General features: G+C 49.3%; 7 protein-coding genes across 7 annotated transcripts; 4 read left to right on the top strand and 3 right to left on the bottom strand.

Moving 5' to 3' along the window:
* Nucleotides 1–286: 286 nt before the first annotated feature.
* LCP9604111_4930 (protoglobin family protein) lies at nucleotides 287–1,316 on the bottom strand (the record flags this gene model as incomplete). Its single annotated transcript, XM_039072684.1, has 3 exons — nucleotides 287–785; nucleotides 867–1,140; nucleotides 1,196–1,316. The coding sequence occupies 3 exons, from the start codon at nucleotides 1,314–1,316 to the stop codon at nucleotides 287–289; spliced, it is 894 nt and encodes a 297-aa protein (XP_038928901.1).
* Nucleotides 1,317–3,222: 1,906 nt separating this feature from the next.
* On the bottom strand, nucleotides 3,223–5,451 carry LCP9604111_4929 (putative hydrolase; the record flags this gene model as incomplete). Its single annotated transcript, XM_039072682.1, has 7 exons — nucleotides 3,223–3,648; nucleotides 3,703–3,843; nucleotides 3,892–4,107; nucleotides 4,166–4,572; nucleotides 4,620–4,804; nucleotides 4,855–5,071; nucleotides 5,124–5,451. The coding sequence occupies 7 exons, from the start codon at nucleotides 5,449–5,451 to the stop codon at nucleotides 3,223–3,225; spliced, it is 1,920 nt and encodes a 639-aa protein (XP_038928900.1).
* Nucleotides 5,452–8,943: 3,492 nt separating this feature from the next.
* On the top strand, nucleotides 8,944–10,185 carry LCP9604111_4928 (carbon-nitrogen hydrolase family protein; the record flags this gene model as incomplete). The annotated part of the gene is made up of 4 exons (XM_039072681.1): nucleotides 8,944–9,091; nucleotides 9,144–9,634; nucleotides 9,697–9,909; nucleotides 9,964–10,185. 4 exons carry the CDS (start codon nucleotides 8,944–8,946, stop codon nucleotides 10,183–10,185), a joined length of 1,074 nt encoding a protein of 357 aa, XP_038928899.1.
* Nucleotides 10,186–11,551: 1,366 nt separating this feature from the next.
* Nucleotides 11,552–12,917, top strand: exg1 (glucan 1,3-beta-glucosidase; the record flags this gene model as incomplete). Its single annotated transcript, XM_039072680.1, has 3 exons — nucleotides 11,552–11,634; nucleotides 11,696–12,075; nucleotides 12,127–12,917. 3 exons carry the CDS (start codon nucleotides 11,552–11,554, stop codon nucleotides 12,915–12,917), a joined length of 1,254 nt encoding a protein of 417 aa, XP_038928898.1.
* A 759-nt stretch (nucleotides 12,918–13,676) lies between these two features.
* LCP9604111_4926 (putative importin 11) lies at nucleotides 13,677–17,147 on the bottom strand (the record flags this gene model as incomplete). The annotated part of the gene is made up of 7 exons (XM_039072679.1): nucleotides 13,677–14,753; nucleotides 14,802–14,990; nucleotides 15,041–15,513; nucleotides 15,569–16,584; nucleotides 16,632–16,769; nucleotides 16,821–16,921; nucleotides 16,983–17,147. 7 exons carry the CDS (start codon nucleotides 17,145–17,147, stop codon nucleotides 13,677–13,679), a joined length of 3,159 nt encoding a protein of 1,052 aa, XP_038928897.1.
* A 601-nt stretch (nucleotides 17,148–17,748) lies between these two features.
* LCP9604111_4925 (uncharacterized protein) lies at nucleotides 17,749–18,172 on the top strand (the record flags this gene model as incomplete). The annotated part of the gene is made up of 3 exons (XM_039072678.1): nucleotides 17,749–17,848; nucleotides 17,902–18,046; nucleotides 18,118–18,172. 3 exons carry the CDS (start codon nucleotides 17,749–17,751, stop codon nucleotides 18,170–18,172), a joined length of 300 nt encoding a protein of 99 aa, XP_038928896.1.
* Nucleotides 18,173–19,426: 1,254 nt separating this feature from the next.
* Nucleotides 19,427–20,909, top strand: LCP9604111_4924 (acid phosphatase PHOa; the record flags this gene model as incomplete). The annotated part of the gene is made up of 3 exons (XM_039072677.1): nucleotides 19,427–19,609; nucleotides 19,669–19,730; nucleotides 19,787–20,909. The coding sequence occupies 3 exons, from the start codon at nucleotides 19,427–19,429 to the stop codon at nucleotides 20,907–20,909; spliced, it is 1,368 nt and encodes a 455-aa protein (XP_038928895.1).
* Between the last annotated feature and the right edge of the window lie 309 nt (nucleotides 20,910–21,218).

Raw genomic sequence — 21,218 nt, 5'->3', positions numbered from 1 at the left:
CCCCCGCCCACACCCCCCCCCCCCCCCCCCCCGCCCCCCCCCCCCCCCCCCCCCCCCCCCCCCCCCCGCCCCCCCCCCCCCCCAAAAGATGACAAAGCAGAGATGCAGTGAGATGGAGATGAGATGAACGACATGACATGGCTTTTTGAATTATTCAGCGTCTATGATCAAAAGGTATATCCAAAAACACATTCTTCCCGAGTCCAGCCCTATCACCATGATCCCATATCCCCATGCGCCTGAAAGATGCGAATTGTGACCTGCACAAATAATACAAGCCGTGCCCTCAATTGGCCCAAATCTTCGTCTCGGTCGAATTGCTGCCCTTGGCCATCTCTGCGAAGGGACACGCCGATCCCTTCGGCGCAGTGGACGCGCTTTGTATGGACGGCGCCACACTGTGTATGGAAGGCGCCACACCATCTATAGAGGGCGCTATACCGCTAGAAATACTGGACCGGTCATCCTCGGTCGAGCTACCGGAGCTGCTGCCGAGAATGCGCTTTTCGCCGAGATATCCCTCCTGATCCTCGGTATAGTTGAACATGGACATCTCGTCGGCGAACTCTTCACCGTCGCTAGAGTGATACCGGGCGAAGAGATCGTTCTGGATCCAGAGGATCTTGTTGACGGCGCGCACGAGCGCGATCTTGCGTCGCAGCGACAGGTGTGGGTGGGATAGCATGGCTTCGATCCAGATATCTTGGATGTAGCCCAGGCATACGCCGAGGTGAATGTACTCGATGTTGAGAGGTGTTCTGCGTACTTGTCCGCTGTGCATCATGCTGTGTTACACATCAGGTTAGCGTTGCACGATAATCTCACGCCGGGAACGGAAATCTGGGAACGGATAGGGCTGAACTTACCCAACTTTGTTCAAGTACCGCCAGAATTCCATTGTTGTCGGGTCCTGGCATAGACGCGTCAGGTACCAGCGCAGGAACAGCTTGCGGCGCTGAATTTTCGGTGTGTCTTCCTGGAGGTAGCCCTCCTCGGGTTCGGTCTCGTCGACTGTTGTCCGTGTGTGGAAGGCGCGGGATGTGATGTCATATTGGAGAATCTTCTTATATACCAGGTTGACGACTGCCGGGATCAATTGTTTGATGTATTTGTTGCCAGAGAGCAGTGCTTCGATATCGCCTGGGGGGAATGACGTTAGTGGCTGACTCGAGGGTGGTCCATGGTAAAAGCTTACTAGAGTTGAAGTCGAGGAAGCTATGGAGGTACTTGATTCGCTCTTCCAAGCTTGTATAGAGCAGTTTCCGGTCGACATGCATTGGCGCACCAGCCGATCCTGATCCTGATCTGAAATCCATGGCTTCTGACACTTTATTATGTTGCGAACAGCTGGGGTCTTCCTTGTCGGGGTGGGGAAAACGGTTGGAAAGGTAGATCGAGAGTATGAAGGAGAAGATAAAACTGGAGCACCTCGTGGCAAGCTGGCGGATCGAGTATTTATACCATCGATGCGCGATCTCCGTTCAAGATTACTCCGTTCACCGTTCTCCTATATTGGATGCAACACGATTAAATTGAAAGCCACTAAACTATAAAACACATCCTGTTGGGCTCCGCTCCAAGGAATCCTGGAAGGGGACGATCCATGACTCTTACCCAGAAAAGCGACATTACCCGATCTCAGGCGAGCTTTTTCCCTAAAAACTTCGATTGAAGACCCAAGTAAAGTGCTGATCGAATCAGACCATAGGGCGAGATGACTTAGTGACTCTCTAAAGTGGAGTAATCATCTATTTGTAGGAATGTGTGGGCTGATTCCTGCAATCTCCGAACTAGACGAAAAAGCGAAAAAAGCGAAAAAGCGAAAAAAGCGAAAAAGCGAAAAAAGCAAAACTGCACAGCCAAGAACGGCAAGATCCATGGGTGCCGTGCTATCAGACTCGGCAACCTGAAACAAGCGACTAGGAATGTCGAGAATACTGTAGGCTCAACTCTAACCAGCCGGTGAGGAAGCTGTCAGATGCTAGTATACCAGATGGCGTTTTTAGCATGCCGGGGATATAAAACACTAAAGTCACCCATGTTCAACTGTCGCGAACCATTGCCCGTGCAAAGCGAATTAATGCGATTAAATGGATGAATCGGCATTTGAATCTGACTCTTGTTCACTGGCTCCGGAACTCCGCTACGGGCTAAACGGTTTCTCTTAGGACCCGTGATGAAGTGGGTTCCGTTCGGGTCCGACGGGGTTGCGGACCTGGTGATGCTATTCGTGTTGTCTCAGACTGTTGGGTACATATAAATACGTGGTAGACATGCATCGATCGTCCGTTGATTGCCTTGGAAATCAAGCGTTGCATCAACTGCAGTCCCCAGATTGTAACTATCACAATACAATTGGCTCGGCACTTCACAGCGCCCCTTAATAAGTGTAAGCTGTATGCTAGTTAGAGATTGCCGAACCAGTGGATGTGTGGGTCCGAAGGATTGCGACCTCGACGAGTACAAAGTACAGACTGTAATAGGGGGGAATCGGGACTAACAAAGCAATAGCGTCGAAAAAAAAAATCAGGAAACGCCTGCATGTCAACCGACGTGGACCCTCTACCCGTAATGAAATCTACTTTGTACACGCGAACTCGCGTCGTGTGATGACATGGCCTGATGGGATTCTCCGTAGATCGGGAAAGGATAGATCGGATGTGGATATGGCATGATCAATAGTCCGGAGTGAAATCTCTTCGAACTGAGCACATTAGGGCGAAAATTTTTCACGGCCCAAAATTGAGGCCCTTGCCCTGCGAGCTTGGATTCTTTTAATTCTCCGAATAGATCACACGGAGAAAGGCTGTCCTTGTTTTCTCGATCCGGATGTTTCGAAAAACAGCCGCGGTAGACGATCGCTTTTGCCGACTTGGTTCCCCAGTTAGGTCTAGAACAGGACTGGTTCTCGAATGGCCCCCTGGAACCGTTTAGTTTAACGGCTTTATTCCATGGGTGTGGGATTTCTGGGGAAATGTGACAGCGACAGCGGCCCAGGGGTTGTCGAAAATAACCGGCCAGTCACAATATTCCTAATGAAAATTGTGAAAATTGTGAAACGGGGGCGTCAAAGAAAGTGCTGATCGCGGCTCGTCCACGGGCATTTTCAATAACACGGGGGATTCCATTTCGAGACAATGAGCCCATAAAAGATTATATACAAGACTCCATCCTCCGGAGAGTCATCGCTTCCAGATAACCTCGGGTGGCGTCTTCTGCCCACTAATTGCCGGTCGTCGTGGCCCGTGCAGCCGCGGCATCATACAGAGCCTTGATATCCGCCTGCCACTGCTTCACCTGGACTCTGGCCACGCGACGGTCATAGGTAAGCAGTCCGTTGACCTCGCCCTCGACATCGGTCGTCTGGGTCCAGACCCCCCCACTGCATGCGTACAGGCGGATCTGATCCTCGAGCTCGGTCAGGAGAAGGTGACTACGGTAATTCCATGCCTCAATGGTGGTGTCAATCTCGTACGTCTGGTCAATTGTATCGATGGCCGCTTGGTTGTTCCACAGATGCTCCATGGACACATTACTCCCGATGCCGCCGAATTCGCCCTGGAATCCAATCCGGGTGGGATCGTAGGGGCTCGAGGGTGTGGAATAAAAGGGGGTGCCACATTGTGGATTTGCGTAATGGTGATTGTCCTACGAGATGTTAGTGAGCCACGTGGCTGGAGCCTGGGCCACAGGGGCGCATACACTAAAGTCTCCAGCGCCGTGGTCGTCCCAGCCCGTCGTCGAGTCCACAAGCCGAGTGGGGTCCAGCTGTCTAACCCGCTCGGTCAGCTCAAACTCGGGGTAGTATTCTGTGATCTGGCCCCAGGCTTCGTTGTAGATGACCTAGATAGTGGTTAACGTCTGGTCTTTCGGTTTCACATCATGACTTACCCAAGTTACGATACTAGGGAAGCTCTTCAATTGGTTAACCAACAGGTCCAACTGGCGAGTGAACTCAGCCTGCTGCTTCTCGTCCGGTAGGATAGTAACTGAGTTTCCATTTGCGTCCCTCTTGGACTGCGACGGGCGCAGGGAAGGCATGTCCTGGATTACAAGCAGACCGAGCTCGTCGCAGGCTTGATAGAACAGATCGGTCTCGACTTTGATCTACATTCCACGGTGTGAGCGCGAGAAACCATGTGATATGCAACGCGGCGACACTCACATGCTTGCGCACCATGTTGAATCCCAACTTCTTCAACATTTCCAAATCGTACACCATCGCCTCTTTGCTGGGGGGCGTGTATAAACCGTCGGGCCAATAGCCTTGGTCCAGAGTACCGAACATGAAAATGAATTTTCCATTGAGCAGGGGTCGCTCAATTCCGTCAACCGTACCCCTGGAGACTGTACGGAAGCCTATATAGCTCTCCACTAGATCTTCGCCAAGTTTGACAGTCACATTGTACAGGTTTGGGGAGTCCGGAGACCAGAGTTTGGGCGAAGATACGATGAATTGGAATGGCTCGTTAGTGGGGCCTTTGTGGGTTGCAACAGTCTTGCCATCTTGATGGACAGTGACTTCGGCCTGGGCGGATTTCTCCTTAGCAGAGCTGTGTACAGTGATATTTACTACACGGTCAGAATCAAGCAGCATTTCCACAAACTCAGAGACTTACCTTGACCATCCATGTTTGCGTCAAGATCGAGTTGGGTGATGTGATTGGATGGGGCAGCCTCCAGCCAAACAGTTTGCCATATCCCACTGCACGGGGTATAAAAGATGTGACTAGGTCTCAGGGTCTGCTTTCCAATGGGGATCACATAGTCCCCATCGTCGGTAGGATCATGTACGAAAACAAGTCTGTATTCAAAGTCAGATGTGCAGACTGTTTAGGATCCTGAGATACTCACAGCTCATTCTGCTGATCAAACTTCAGGTACTTTGTCACGTCTACCGCGAAGCGGAAGTATCCGCCACGGTGGAAGCCTGCCTTTTCACCATTGACAAAGACAGTGGCTTCGTAGTCTACGGCTCCAAAATTGAGCAGTACCTGTTCACCCTTCCAAGAAGGAGATACCTCGAAGGATGTCGAAAACCAAGAGTACAAAGCCCAATCGCTTTGAATGCCTGCGAATTTATCAATTCTCGATGCTAACGCAGTAAGCAGGAGAGGACCTACCGGACAATCCACTCTCAAGACACGATGGAATCAAAACATCCTGCGCAAGTACCTGCCCAAAAGGGGGCTGCTGAACAGCATCGAGACCTTCGGCATTTTGGTACTTCCACACCCCGTTGAGATTCTTCCATTCAGAACGCTGCAGTAACGGTCGCGGATATTCGGGCCATGGGTTCGTTCCGACTTTGTCGGTCCATGGCGTTGTCAAGGGAGGCTCCTTAAGAGAGTAACCCACACTGCGCGCCTTGTTTTCCTGGTGCTCGGTACTAGGGAGAGCTAGACCAGTTGCCACTAGACACGACAAGAGAAAACTCTGAGCCAAATGCATGTTGACTGGAGAAACTCAGATCTTGGCAGTATACACACACAGTGACAGTTCCAAAGGTCTTCGGAAGATATCACATTTTGGGCATGATCTGGACTTAAATACATCGGACCCTGCTTACGCGGGACTAGCAGACTCATGGCACGGTGAGTCCCTGCATACAACATGGCCACTTGGCAGAGATGCACCCACAAGGGCCAACCCCGCAGGAAGTACACAGGATGCCCGGAAACTCAGATTCACTGAGGACCGGAAGTATGTCGGCCGCTGGCTGTTGTCCGAACACAGGGAGCATCACCCACCGCTTGGCGTTACTAACAGCGCAGGAGCCAAGGACAGCAGCCAAGAGCCGACGGTCGATGCGCGAATAGTAATTAAACTACCCATCACAAGGAATGAGCTGGATCTTGCCTGCTACGGGCACGCTGGGTTCTCGAGATAGGTGGAAATTGCCGACGTGCAATAATAACTGTCTCTCGGCAGTTCCAGGAGCGACAAATAACAGCAGGAAGAGGTATTCCGTATTCCACGGAGCATTTCGCGCCAGTAAAAACACGAGTCACGCGACAGAACGTTCGGTCTGAGCCGACTGCTCTGCCCAATACTGCGAGAATATTAACGCCGATCGCAACACACGGGCGACAGCCGATCTGGCTTTACCCCAGACATGCATTTCCCGTGCAAGGAAAGTAATATTGCTTGCTGTCTCATCTGTTAGCGGAGATATGCAGCGCATCTGCATATCCAAGTCAAATCTAAGAATGAAGTCATGTTTACATCGAATGATTTGATCTTGCATTGCTAGTTCAGCAAGGATCATGTTTCCTGGCCAATCCCTTGCGTCCGGATTGCATGGCACACCAGCGTCCCCACCCTGAGCGGGATATATATTTGACACAATGGTCTGGCCATAATCTGATCTCGATATACTTACCATTCACTCGCTCCTCACAATGAACTAGCATTGCCCTACCCCGCAGACTCCGATGACGTGGTAGCTTGAGGTTGTATCAGCTTTCAATTTAAGAATCCGAATGGCCGCCCTGTCCCTCAGAGTCAGGCTTGGCGCGACGATCCTCTCTTCCCTATTGGCGGGTTGTTTTGTCCGTTGCTGTCCGCTTAAGCCCAAGACGTTGGCTAGTTTTTGGCTTCGTTCTTCCCCACGTTCTACGAGCGGGGCTTATGGTGAGTTGAGTCGATGTTCCAATCATATATTCCGAACTTGGATGATGGGAATCGTGGTGTGATAGAAAAATACATAACCAGCTTTTAAGCAAATGAATACTTTGTCCTTGATTTTGGAGGGTTCTTATCTCTAACCGATCTATGTATGACCTTTCCTGACTGGCTAAGAAATTCACTTCTAACGGCTGACGCTAGCAAGAAAACCTCATCGTAGGCTAGTGTCGGTTATGCCAGCCTTAATTCGGAATACGTACATGTGGCAGATTACTTGTATATTGTATATTGTACTAGAAAGTAACGTAACGTCGGCAGTGGATTTCTTTTGCAAAAAAGAAAATGATAGATGGTGTTGCTGTGCAACGGGCTCGGTTACAGCCGGCAATATTGTACAGACGGACAATCCGATTGCGAAAGATGGTAAGAAAAGCCCAAAATCCCCAAAATCCCAATGTGAACTAATGTATTGCGGTAGATAGGACATACTACTGTGTAGTACGAGGGCTTTTAGGGACCATCACGACAACCGGCCTAATCGGGTTACCGCTTAGGGCTAGTTTTTTTTGCCGGTTGGGCTATTCTGCCCAAGTTAGCCGATTACATATTCACCGCATTAAGACTAATTATTTTGGAGTAGGATAAAAATAAACTGGTCACGTGATATACACACACACGAGGTTATGATTTACTTGCTTCGCTTCGCTCCGCAATTATACTATACTCCGAAGTATGAAATAATTTGAGTCAAGGGAATTCTTGCTGGTACTAGATGCTCACATCCCTAGCCTGAATTTTCAGTACGGCCTTCCTAATTTGGTAATCCCTATCGGCACAGTCCTAATTTGGTCGAGAACCGGGTACCTGCCTGGACACTTGGTTCTGCCTACCGCTCTCTCACCGCTTCCAAACTTGCACACGGCGAAGTATGGCAGAAATATGGCATAATTCTGAGTTGTACCCGATCAGGAAGGCGGTATTGGAATTTCAGGCCGAGCATCCGGTACGGGCAACAATTCCCTTAATTTAAATTGCTTCAGATTCATAGACCAGATGGTCCCTAAATAGCTTCATCTCTTCGGGCATTATCAGGCATTAATATTACTCCTCCTGAGGATAAACTTTGGCACCTAATCGTGTCGAAAACACATACCGTGTGTTGGCGCCTGGCAAGTTGGTTAGGCGGTATTTTTTTTTTCTCCTAATTTTCTGCCCGGCAAAAAAAACCCATTGTCCTGATGGTCCCAAAAAGTCCTCGTAACTGTGGTTGATTTGCGCTTTGAGGCTGGCGAAATGGTTAAACTATAGCTGTCGACTGAAGAAGAATTTACCTCGTGCCAAGCTTCTCATCGTGGCTATAAATAAACTTGGTGGGCATTTCCATGCCTGGACCTAATAACGCGTAATATTTGATAACATTCAAAAGCAATAATATGATATGAAGATATTATTCTGCGTTCCTTTCAGCGTGTTGTATCATATGTGTGGTGTAACGGGACATGGTGAGACAAAGCCAAGATCCGTTAGGAATTGTAGATGCTTGACCTGTGATCATATGCATCTGGCCCATTGAGTAGAAGATAGTCGAGATATCGTGTACCAAAGAGCCAGAAGATAACGGCGCAGATCCCAAAGTATCTAGCTAAGGGATTTGCCTGTATCTAGGAGTTTGCGAGTGGCGAGCGGCATTTGGTAAGTATTATCTAGTCCAATCACATTAGGAGTTCTCCGAAATCCCAGGGAACACTCAGAATCGAACGATACAATCCCCATCTTCTCGTCAGCATAGTGACCGCTCATCTCCATCGGGATTGAATTGATATCGGGATTTGGGTGGAACAATCCGGGAACGTTTTGTATGACCCCGGGATTAGGGCAGATCACCGAAGTTCTACAATGATCAGGTCCACTTATCTATCATGGCGTGATCTGTATCAAATTTAGCCCTAACAGACCCCGGGCTTATCATATGTAGGTATGTATTGGCTTTAATGCGGATTATCGAACTTCCGGGACTATCTTCTCTCGTGACACTGCATTGAAGCAAACCCCGTGTTGACTTCCCGAGTTGCACTTTACTGCCAAACATGGCGACGATTATAGAATTACTCCCCGAGTCCGAGAGCTTCCGAATCTCATGATGTTACTCCTCTTGTACTTCGGGGTTTGGGGATGTAGACTATCATTTCAAGCCAACGTATGAGGCCGCTGGAAGTGTTATAAATTGAGGATCTCCCCAGGCTTAAGATAAGGATTTCCATTCTACACAACAGTCTTCAAAGCAAACACTCGTCAAAGTACAACAAGCATCTCAACATGGTTACCGTTCTCAAGAAGTACAAGGCCGCAGCAGTCAATGCTGAGCCTGGCTGGTTCGACCTTCAGGAATCCGTCCGCCGGACAATCCACTGGATCGATGAAGCAGGAAAGGCTGGCTGCAAGCTGATTGCTTTCCCCGAGCTGTGTTAGTATCACAGTCCCAAGTACCGGATGCAATGTACTGACAAGATGAATAGGGATTCCCGGTTACCCCTACTGGGCTTGGAAGGTGACCTACCAGGAGAGCCTGCCCTTGCTGAAGAAGTACCGCGAGAACAGTCTCGCCTCCAACTCGGAGGAGATGCGCCGCATCCGCGAGGCCGCCAAGGCCAACAAGATTTGGGTGTCTCTTGGATACTCGGAGCTCGATCTCGCCAGCTTGTACACGACTCAGGTCATGATCAGCCCAGCTGGAGATGTCATCAACCACCGTCGCAAGATCAGGGCCACCCACGTCGAGCGCCTTGTTTTCGGAGACGGCACTGGCGACACTACCGAGTCGGTGATGGACACCGAGCTCGGCCGCATTGGACACCTGAACTGCTGGGAGAACATGAACCCCTTCCTCAAGGCGTACGCTGCCTCGCTCGGTGAGCAGGTGCACATCGCTGCTTGGCCTCTGTACCCCGGAAAGGAGACCCTCAAGTACCCTGACCCTTACACCAACATTGCCGAAGCAAACGCAGATGTATATTTCCCCCTTCTTTATTTTTGCAACGACTTGATCTGATTACTGACAAGACTGCTCAGCTTGTTACCCCTGCTTACGCAGCCGAGACCGGTACATTCACTCTTGCCCCGTGGCAGACAATTACCGCCGAGGGAATCAAGGTCAACACACCTCCTGGAAAAGAGCTTGAGGACCCCGAGATCTACAACGGAAATGGCCGTATCTTCGGTCCCGATGGACAGAACCTCGTTCCCCACCCCGCCAAAGACTTCCAAGGACTTCTTTTCGTTGACGTAAGTGGAGAATATTTTTGTTCTATCAGAATGTCAAACTAATTGATCAAACAGATTGACCTCGACGAGATCCATCTGAGCAAGGCTTTGGCCGATTTCGGCGGCCACTACATGCGCCCGGACTTGATCCGTCTTCTTGTCGACACCAACCGCAAGGACTTGGTCGTGCGCGAGGACAAAGCCAATGGTGGTGTCATTTACACCCGGACTATTGACCGCGTCGGACTTTCTCTTCCTTTGGATTCGTCGGCTCCTGAGCCTGAGACCGAGAACTGAGTCTCAATTCGAGAGTATGTAGATCTATTTGCTGGACTCTAGCAGATATGTGTATTGTATGACAGAAGACAGAAATACCAACTTATTCACTCTTTTACCTTTTATCCATAGTTTGAGTGCAACTTCCTTTTGCTCTGTCACCTGAAAGAGGTTGAGCCGAACTGCAGTGACTTGGTTCAGACCTCGAGGGCCCAGACCCGTGAAACGCGTGGACATTCCGTTCTCTCAACATTCTTCACATTCTCATGCATTTTTTCTTATACCTCAAGGTAACAAATTCAGAGTCCAAGACCTCCAAGGTCAAGTTGCAACCATGTGCAGACCAATACTCTACCCGATTTGTCGACGGGCCGGCGAGCAGACAATGGCCCGGAGAGTGTAACAATGGAATTGTCTGGGGTACAATGTCTCAGATATAATGGAGTTGTCGCCGGAAACAGAAGTACCGAGGACGACGGTCGACCATTTTGACTCGACTATACCGACCACTCCACATTCCCAGCGTATTTCATAGTGTAATGGGTTTCGAATAATTCTAACATTTCTTTAGAGGACTTTAGAGTGAATAAAAACCTTACCACAGCGATGTGCGCACTTAGTCCCAAAAATACCCTTATCACCCTTATGAAACAGCATTCGATCTGCAGAACCCAAGAATGATTAAGTTCACTCTTACACTAACACTACGTAGAGTAAATAATTTTAAGCTCAAGCTCGACGTCTAGAAGCTGTCAAGCAATGACATTCCGTAAAAGTTGTCGGAGCTGCCACGTGTCGATCATCACGGAATGTGAGATTTTGCTGCAAGCAGAATTTAATTCTTTTAATAGTTGAACATGTAGGCTATTATGTGTGTCTATATTAGAAGTATCAATGAGAATAAAAGGGGAAGTCGCAAGGGAAGCCTGGTTTTCTAATTTGATATAGGGCAATGAAGTATAGCTTCCTCGGATACTATTTTGGGTCGCAGTTGCCAATAAAACACATAGTGACGAGGTGACGAGGTGACAGACATTTTCACAGCCTTTATCCCCACATTATCCAACTATCATTGTTACCCTCGTCAAGAGAACAAGCCCTTTGTCTCTGTTTTCGGACACTCCACCTTCCTCTTGATTCAGACCTCGAAGAATAGTCTATACAGGTACGTTACTTTTACTTCAATCTCCATCATTCCCCGTGGGGACTTCCGTTCTCGCCCAGTAACCTTTGTTTCCCTGCATCCGGCTACATCAAGTCACTTATAACTGCTGTTCTCCAGCCATTCATCTCAAATATATTCATTCCTGAATCTTCATTCTTCATTCCTCATTCCTCATTACTCAACACCAGCCTCCTGACTTCTTACCAAGTTAGGGTTATCAGCATGCCGTCCATGTCCAAGTTCTCCCAGGCGTCCGTGCTCGGACTGTCTTTATTGGTAGCCTTGGCTCAGGCTACGCCAACAGTGTGAGTGGTATCTCTCTATCAGAACTAAAGCTCTACGATACTAACCGACATTGGTGTATAGTAGCCTAAAATTCAACTACCGTGGTGACAAGGTCCGGGGTGTCAACCTCGGTGGCTGGCTGGTAACAGAGCCCTGGATCACTCCATCTCTTTTTGACGCAGCTGGTGATGCTGCTGTCGATGAGTGGTCTCTTTGTGAGACTTTGGGTGCGAACGAATGTCGCTCTGTTCTGACCAAGCACTGGAGCACTTTCATTACCGCCGACGACTTGAACCAAATCGCCAGTGCAGGAATGAACCACGTCAGAATCCCCGTGGGATACTGGGCCCTGAAGCGCTTGGATGGTGATCATTATGTCGATGGTCAGCTAGAGTATCTGGACCAGGCCATCGGCTGGGCTCGCGCCGCCGGTCTCAAAGTCATTCTTGACTTGCATGGAGGTACGTGTCAGGACCTATATATTACATAGCAACCACTGACCAACAATACAGCCCCTGGCTCTCAAAATGGCTTTGACAACAGTGGAAAGCGCGGTTCTATTCAATGGCAACAGGGTAACACTGTTGACGATACCAAAGATGCCTTGGAGGCTCTCGCCAAACGCTACGAAGGCGATGGAGACGTCGTGACTGCGATCGAGGCTTTGAACGAGCCTAGCATCCCAGGTGGAGTGAGCCAAGATGGTCTGAGACAGTACTACTACGATTCATGGGGCCTTGTCCGAAAGGCAAGCCAGGACACCACAATTGTCCTGCATGATGGTTTCGTGCCCACTGAATCATGGAACGGCTTCATGAGCGAGTCTACCGGTGTCTGGTATGTGATGATGGACACCCACCACTACGAAGTGTTTGACAGCGGTCTTCTCGCCATGGATACCCAAACACACGTTAGCAACGTCTGCAGCTTTGCCAAAGACCATGTTGTGACCTCTGATAAGTGGGCTGTTGTTGGTGAGTGGACCGGTGCCATGACCGACTGTGCCAAATACCTGAACGGAAAGGGTGTCGGTGCCCGCTACGATGGTACCTTCTCCGGTAGTCAGTATATCGGCAGCTGTGAGGGCAAGTCTACTGGATCCGTGGATGCTCTGTCCGAGGATGACCGAAGCAACATTCGTCGCTTCATCGAAGGTCAACTTGATGCTTACGAGAAGGGTACTGGCTGGCTCTACTGGACCTGGAAGACCGAAGGTGCTCCCGAGTGGGACATGCAAGCGCAAATCGCTGGCGGTGTCTTCCCCAACCCTGTTACTAGCCGTGAATTCCCCGGCCAGTGCTGAGCGCTAGCTGGTATGTGCCTTGATTCTCCTCCTGTTTTTCCAATGTCGCATGGAGCATGCTACTGATTTTGCCGTGTTTTTGTTTTCTTTTGTCCAACTTTTGTCCAGACCCGATTCGTATTCTTTTAATTGTCTGCTGGGCTTGCGTATGAGCGAGTTGATTCCTCGCTGTTTTATGGTGTGCTTAATTTCTAAGGCTCGCTGGTTAGGTTGTGAAACTGATAATTCAACGGATATTCGTCTACTCTCTTAAGGCCTTCTTGCTGGAGGATAGCCATCTTCCCTACTAGTATTTAGTAAAATCCCAACCTAGGAAGGTACACGTGGAGACTACCGGGGCAACCTTGACTAACTTTATCTCAAAATGACCTCGATAAGTACCTTACATGGTACCTCCCCTTTCCTGGAGAAGGCTGTGTTTTAGTAGGCCTTCTTTTTCCTTCTTTTTCTTTTTTGGGATCTCTTGCCTAGCGAGAAATAAAATGAATCACAACAATTCCAAGGTTCATTTCTCATTCGCAATGTATAAGAATTAAGGTCTCATGAAAGATCTATTTTTAGCAAGTACAATAAGCTCCGAAAGGATATCTGATGGATTGGGATATGTGGCTGGGATTCTGGGAATGCTAAAAATGGAATAGGTGGACCTGGTGGTCATGCAAACATAACAATATGAGGGTGTAAGAAGCATATACAATGAAACGGAGGCAATGCAAAGTCCCAATGATATCAAAATGAGCAAGGGGTCTTCTTCCTACCTCAGAGCAGTCCAAGTGCTCCAAACGCCGCAACAACGTCAGTGTCAACGTTGACTAGCCATTCGTCTTGGAACCGCTGCGCCCCACCACAGCCAGCAATAACCTCTTGCAGACGATGGCGCACAAAGTCCCGAATCATGAAGCGGTGGATTGCATCCCCGGACTGCCAGTCACGGCGACGAATGATCTCAGGCGATTCGACCTCTTGTGTGGTTTCTGGCATCGCCGTTGCAGACCCGGCTGGTGCATTCCAGCATACCAAGTAATCGGCATTTGGGTCGGTACTTCCGTCTGCTAACTCGGTAATAAGATCTGTCCATACACTTAGATATGATTGCAGGAAAGAGAGGATGTAGGCAGGGGGTGGCGGGGGTAAAGACGGGTCGAGTGGCGCTCCTTGTAGGGCCAAGAGTTGGGTGAGGGCAAGTACGTGAAGTTTCTTTTGGTTGATACTGCCAATGTTATCGTAGTGCAAAAACCATTCGGTCATGATCCAGGTCAGAGATTGTTCTTCGGATGAGTTGGTCGCGGCGGCGACCGATGAGGCTAGAATGGTAGGGCTGGCCAGCGCAAGGCGCGCTAGCACAGAGTAGTAATCACTCTCGACGACACCGACCACAGGTGAGGATTTTCTATTTGGGCCAGACGTCTGACTCGCTTCGTGGGCAGAGTAAAGGCCTTCTAGCAGGGAGGCAAGGAATGAGCTCTCCAGAAGGGATTGGGAAATGACACGGTAGGTTGCTTCGCTACCGCCGTCGACAGTCTCAGCGCCGCGAAGCAATAAATCAACAAGGCGAGGTATCACACCGAGACGTTGCTTGGTTGTGGATTTGAGTAGTGATTCAAGGATCACCAGGAGTTGGAAGCGGAAACGGTCACTGAGGATCTCCTGTGGCGCGAGGAACACATAAGATTCAAGGATATGAATGGCCTGCGGAGTGCTATCGGTTGCTGCTTCGAGAATGGGGAACAAAGACGGAAGGAGTGATATGATCTCCGGCGAGGCAGGAGATGGCGTAGCCTGAATTATGGCATGCCAGAGATCCAGTGCTTCATCTAGAAGGTAAACAATAGTTTCCTTGAATGATTAGGTTAAGCTGGGTAGCATGATTCACACGGGACTTACCGAGCCAGGTTCTACAGAGCTTTGGATCAGTGGAAGAATGAGAGAGTGATATCTCACAGACTCCTGTCCTAGCGATTGGATCAAAGACGACAGCAAAGTCAAGATAGCTTGTTTCATCAAATGCTCATCACCGGAGCTTTCCCACAATGGTGGGAGTAAAGAGATGATTCGATCGGAGAAGGGAGTGATCTAATATTGTGAGTTGCACAGTCGCCAACGAAAATGAGGCAACAACTTACATGATCTTCCATCTTGACCACCACCATACGGACCGTCTCCAAAAGCCCCATCTTAGTATCCGAGGATTCGACTTCTTGAACGAGAGACATGAGACTCTCCAAGATGGTAGGCGCAAACGACATAAATGCTTCGGGTGAAAACTCATATGAGTCAAGTACACTCCGGAGTTGTCGACCGGCAGTAATGCGGACGACCAGGTCGTTCAAAGGATCATGCTTGCCGAGCAAATGCTGGAAGATCTGGTAAATTGCGTTCATGTTCAGGTCGCCTGCCTTAACCGGGACCCATTGGCCGAGAACGAGCGCGGTTCTTCTCCTCAGAAGCTTGTACTCTGGTTCCTGAGACTGGACCTCAACAACCATGGTATGCTCCAAGAATGCGTTGAAGTCCAGGTGATGTTCGAGACTGGCCGCAGCCAAGCCGACGGCAGAATACAGCGAGTCTTTCAACAGCACATTGTGGTTATCGGTGCCTGGAGTATAAGTGTTAGAGCCACGCACACTTAATACAGCTCATCAATAACTTACTCGCGAAAGTATAGAATACGGTCAACAGACGTGGAATCAGTAAATCCTTGAAGTGAATCACAAGATCAAGGAAAAGTTTTTCCGAACATGAACGGATTGAGAACTCCCAAGCGTCGGCGTTCTCTTCCTCTCGCTTCTCCCAGTCCTCCGGTTCTTCTTCCCACTCTTGGAAATCGATCTTGCGGAACCTGAAGAACTGAGTGACTAGTAGCTCCATGACATTGATCACAAATTCTTCGGTGAAGAGTTGCGTTTTGACGAGTTGAACAGATTGTTTTCGCTCCTCCTTGTCTTCCGGTGTCTGGTATTTGAACGTATTCGCAGGGTTGAATGCCATTTTTGCGCATGCACGGATCAAGAGCAAAGCCCGGAGGCCGGTCTTCTCAGGTAAAGATTTCCCTTCATTTTCGCCCCCAGCACCAAGGCTGTCATACTTCTCGCCGAGTTTGACGACTAATGACCAATACGACTTGACAAGCGAGATACTATCTGGCAGCAACGCGAAAGATGCGGGGTGTGTCTTTGCCATTTCAACATGCAATTTCGACATCTGCAGCAAATGTTTCTCGATAGCGCGATGGATTGGCTCGGGTAGATTGGTAGACCCATCCACAAGAGAATGGAATTTACTAAAGTGCGAATGGGTGAGCTCCCAGAAGCCCTGTACTTCTTGGCTGCGACTCGGGTGTTCAAAGCCAGCAATGATCAGGCGTCTTAAGACCTTGAGAGATACCAAACTCAATTCGAGCGTCTCCAGCAACTCCCCTTCGCTGGCACCACCTTGGTCTAGTATCGTCCCCCATTGGTTGACTTTATCAACATAGATGCCCCCCAGTAACTGGAATATCTCAGGCGATACAGACTGAAGATTGTGTCGCGTTCGTTGAATTCGTGCCGTAGATAATTCCTTGATTATTTGTAGCAACATGAGGAGAGTTCGGGGAAGTTGGAGCGGGTTTGCTCCAGGTTCGACGGATGATCGGAGCGAGGAAATAATGAACAGAATGGCATCGGGCCTGGTTGGAATTAGGATGAGCAAACACACAGCTGCATATTGGCTTACCAGTCATGAGGAAACTCAAAGCGCATGATTTTGGCAATCATCAGCGAGTTATGAAGAGCTAGTAGCGGTGCGGGCTCAACGATTCCTGCCTCAAGAGCCCGGCTCTTAATGCGTTCCTTTTCTTCCGGTTTAATTGCACTTTCATAAATGTTAGCACGACCTCATCTTGGCGATATTCCCATAACATACTTCGGTGCTGTCTTCCGCCAGTATTTGTCAATGCCGTTCTTCAGTTGGATGATGGCGAGATAGCGAATTTCATTTGGTAGGGAGTAGTCAAGAAAGGCATTCTATATATTATCAAAGGTGTTATTGAGTGAAGCAGCAACAAACAAGACTGTCGACTAATACCTGTAGAAAAGAGTAGTACATGCCCTGTTTCTCCCAGTATTGGAGCTGTTCGGTACCCGTCTGAACTTGCTGCTGAGACGAGCTTGCCGCATGTACTAGTGCATTGAGCACATTTTGGGGGGTGAGTGGGTTGGTCTCACCCTGTACTTCGACGGCGAAGGCCATGGCGAATAACGGTGCTGATCGCGTGAAAGAAGACTTGTAAAGCCTAAAGGCAGTTATACTGAGGCATGCACCAAATCAGAGGTTCATTGAGGTACCCTGAACCACTGGACGTTCATGAAAATGAACTCTGCGAGAGTTCCGAATATGTCAATTGATCAACGGACTGACATGTCTCTTCGGAGCTCCAGCGTAAACTCCCCGCCTCCGGGAAATCCATATTCCGGTCCCGCTGAACCCTAGGGCTGGACCCTAGCGTTTGTCCTGATTCAGAACACCTGCTAGGGCTCCCGACCGTTTCCCCTCGGTGGAGACTATGAGGTGTAGCCTCAAACCAGTTTGGTCGGATTATCAAGCTACCGGCAACTTCCAAGATTGTTCTCGAGTAAAAATCTCTGATTCACCACTGTTCCTGGATTCCTCCCCTCGTGACATACCTATGATGTAGCATGATGCAACTACAATTCCTAACCTGAAGTGAAGTAGTCATGATGTGGATGATCTAGAGTGATATATATATAAAGCGCAATTCAGTTCAATGTTCATCTCACCATCTACCAAATTATCTACACATATATCACCACATACAAAACCTGAAAACATCATGCCTACCACCGAAGAATTGAAGCATGTATCTCTCAACGCCGAGAAGGACCTTAATTCATACCAGGCCAAGCAGGGCAGCGGCAAGAAGAGTGACTCAAGTATGTGAAGAAATTGGTCTTAGTCGGTCTCATTTATCTAATAACAATTCAAGCTGCCGAGTCAGGTGTTGACGAGATGGTCGAGCGGCGATTCCCCCAGCCCACGAGTGTGAAGTACGGCCCTGGCTCAGCTGCCTCTGGTAGCGACCACCGTGTGATTCCCGAGGATGAGGGCGGCGTTCGTGATGACCGCAACAGGTATGCCATACACCCACCGCTTCTCTATGCGCTATGAATCGTTCCCATTGTTAACATAACGTTCTTTCCAGACTCGCTAAGGCTGGTCAGTTCGAGGGCCCTGGCGGCCCGGAAGACAAGGTCTAGGTCAAGAACCGTCGCTGAATTGCCCAGTAAAAATGCATACTACAAATGATACCTGATGACCTGTACTATAATGAAATCCTTTCATTCATTTAATGTGTTCAAGCCCCGACTTATACCCGACCAGGTTAGGCCTAGTAATGAACCTCACCAATGTTACCTTCCCGGCAGGGACAATGGATACCAATATCGACATCGCCAGCCCCGCTTTGCGATTTTGTTGAGATTTGTAGAATCGTAGAGAATGTTCATTCCGATCATTTTCTGGCCCTTTTCAAACCCAAGTGCTGGCTTCACTTGTGCCACCCGACCACTCAGGTGAGAAACTGTAGGCAGCCCCAAGGTATATCCTAAGCACGGAGTAATATCCATAGATATCAGTAGCCCTATATCCATGGTCCACGGTGTGTACACAACTCCGAAGGTTCATGTGGGTTTCCTCTCCCACGTGCTCACCTGTTCTTTTGATCACGGGACCGAGCACGCCCCTAGGCCAAGCCCAGTGATTTGCCTGGGCACCACTCACTAACCATCCAAATCTGCTTATCTCAAGAACCCTGGGAAATGCACCACATGGGCACGCTAGCGCCCTATAGTTCCCCACCTCGCTTGGATCTGTCTCACTAACGGAAATTACGAGAAATCAGCAGAAGTAGATTACATTCATGGATACTTGCTGTCTACGCTATGTGCCAAAGTGCATACATGTATGCCCAGCTACATTTATGTACAGTTAATAGACTACCCGTGGGCTCTTCAACCACCTAAAGCTGCTATCAGGGGAGAAGCACGGAAAGACCCCGGAACTCCGGGGGCCCGTTGCCATGGAATAGCTAAGTTAGCTAAGCATTCGCCTTGGCCCCTCTTGACTCGAGCCCTCGAACTTCTGAGCTTTTCGGCCAATCAGAGGGCTCCCTTTCTCCATGTGCCTGCATCATACAACGTCTACTCTACCCAGACCTCATCTCAACATCAGATACGGCTCACAAAGTACCTCTGTGAGACTTGGAAGAAAGCTGAAAGGCACACACAACCACGTGTACCTGTTCGGTATACCTTCCTTCAAAGTTTATCTCCGACGTAGATGCACGTGTAGTGGCCCTGACCCCGTGGACCTTCCATACATATTCTGGCATTTCTAACATTCTTGACGATCTTTTCTTCTTTCTTCTCTACCATCCTCATTCTCCTCGGTCCGCCTCGGTCTCATCTCATCAGCTACATCAATCTTATTGATTTTCTGCGAGATCTATCAAAATGAAGGCTGTCATCGCGGTTTTGCTGGGAGTGGCTACTCTGACAGTTGCTCAGACAGCTACTACCTCTGAGCCTGCTCTCGCCGACATTCAGGCTGCCGAAACCACCAAGCCGGAGGTTACCGTCTCCGATGTCAAGGGCCTGGCTTTTGATCGTTTCTATCAAGTCTGGCTGGAGAACATTGTACGCGACAAAGATCAATTCCTGGAGTCTCAAAGACACCATGGCTAACAGCTTGATAGGACTATTCCGATGCCGCCTCAGATGCCAACATGCAGTGGCTCGCTTCTGAGGGTATTCTCTTGTATGTTTCCAATGTTTTGAGCCATGAGTGAGATGACCCATTCTAATATTTTTTAGGACCAACTTCTATGCTGTCACCCATCCCTCCGAGCCCAACTACTGCGCTGCCGCTGGTGGTGACACGTTTGGAATGGACAATGACGACTTCAATCAGATTCCTGCCAACGTTTCTACCATTGCTGATCTGCTTGACACCAAGAGCATCTCGTGGGCTGAATACCAGGAGCACATTCCCTATGCTGGTTTCCAGGGCTACAACTATTCCAACCAGGAAACTTACAGCAATGACTACGTTCGGAAGCACAACCCGCTGGTGCTTTACGACTCTGTTGTGACCAACAACACTCGTGCACGTGCTATCAAGAGCTTTGACGACTTTGAAAATGATCTCAGTGACAAGAAGCTTCCTCAGTGGGCCTTCATCACTCCTAACATGACCAACGATGCCCATGACACCAACATCACTTTCGCTGCCAAGTGGGAGCGTTCTTGGGTGAGCAAACTGCTCACTGACGAGTATTTCATGAACAACACCCTCCTCCTCCTGACCTTCGATGAGGACAAGACCTACACCAACGACAACCGTATCTTCAGCATTCTTGTTGGTGGCGCCATTCCTCAAGAGCTCAAGGGTACCACGGACAATACCTTCTACACCCACTATTCGAGCATTGCCAGTGTCTCCGCCAACTGGGGTCTTCCTTCTCTGGGTCGCTGGGATTGCGGTGCCAACATCTTCGAGATTGTCACCAACAAGACCGGTTACGTCAACTACGAGGTCGACAAGACTTATCTCACCCTTAACCAGACCTACCCTGGTCCTATGTCAATTGGGGACGACACCATTGGCAACACCTCCACCTACACTCCCGTGTGGCCCATTCCCATCACTGACAGCAATGAGAAGTGTTCTGCTGGTCACGGTATCCTGGATGCCGTCAAGCAAACCTACGGAAAACTGAACTCGACATACGACACCAAGCCGTTCCCCTGGGAAGCCAAGACTCACTACAACGACAAGGTCACATTCCAGCGGTCAAACGAGACCACGAACGCGACCGCCACGACTAACTCGACAGCGGCGAGCCCTACCCACACTGGCGCTGGATTTGCTGCCACGGCTCCTATCTCTACTGTCATGCTCGGAGCCATGCTGGCCATCGCTGCCTTTTCCCTCTGATTGAGCTGTTCCTTATCCATTCTTACTAGTTGACCGGGTGTGGTTGTGGGTCTATGACCCTTGATCATCTGGTCCCGATTGACTGGGAGGGAATGTTTTCTCCAAATCTAGGAGACGTAAAACACAATCAGCTATCTCCATCTGGAGGCTAATATCTTAAGCTTTAGTTATGAATCCAAATTCGTTATTATGATATTTATGTCCCATTAAAGACTACTAGAAGGACCATAACTCCCACTGCCTAGAGACTGGCCCCTTTATGTAGCTGATCGCCTTTTCCTGACTATCTAGGTGTCGGATACCGTTAAA

Source organism: Penicillium roqueforti (genome assembly GCF_015533775.1).
Source record: "Penicillium roqueforti strain LCP96 04111 chromosome Unknown scaffold_11, whole genome shotgun sequence".
Lineage (NCBI taxonomy): Eukaryota > Fungi > Ascomycota > Eurotiomycetes > Eurotiales > Aspergillaceae > Penicillium > Penicillium roqueforti.
Note: the sequence above shows the minus strand (reverse complement) of the source record. Positions and strands in the feature narration are given on the sequence as shown.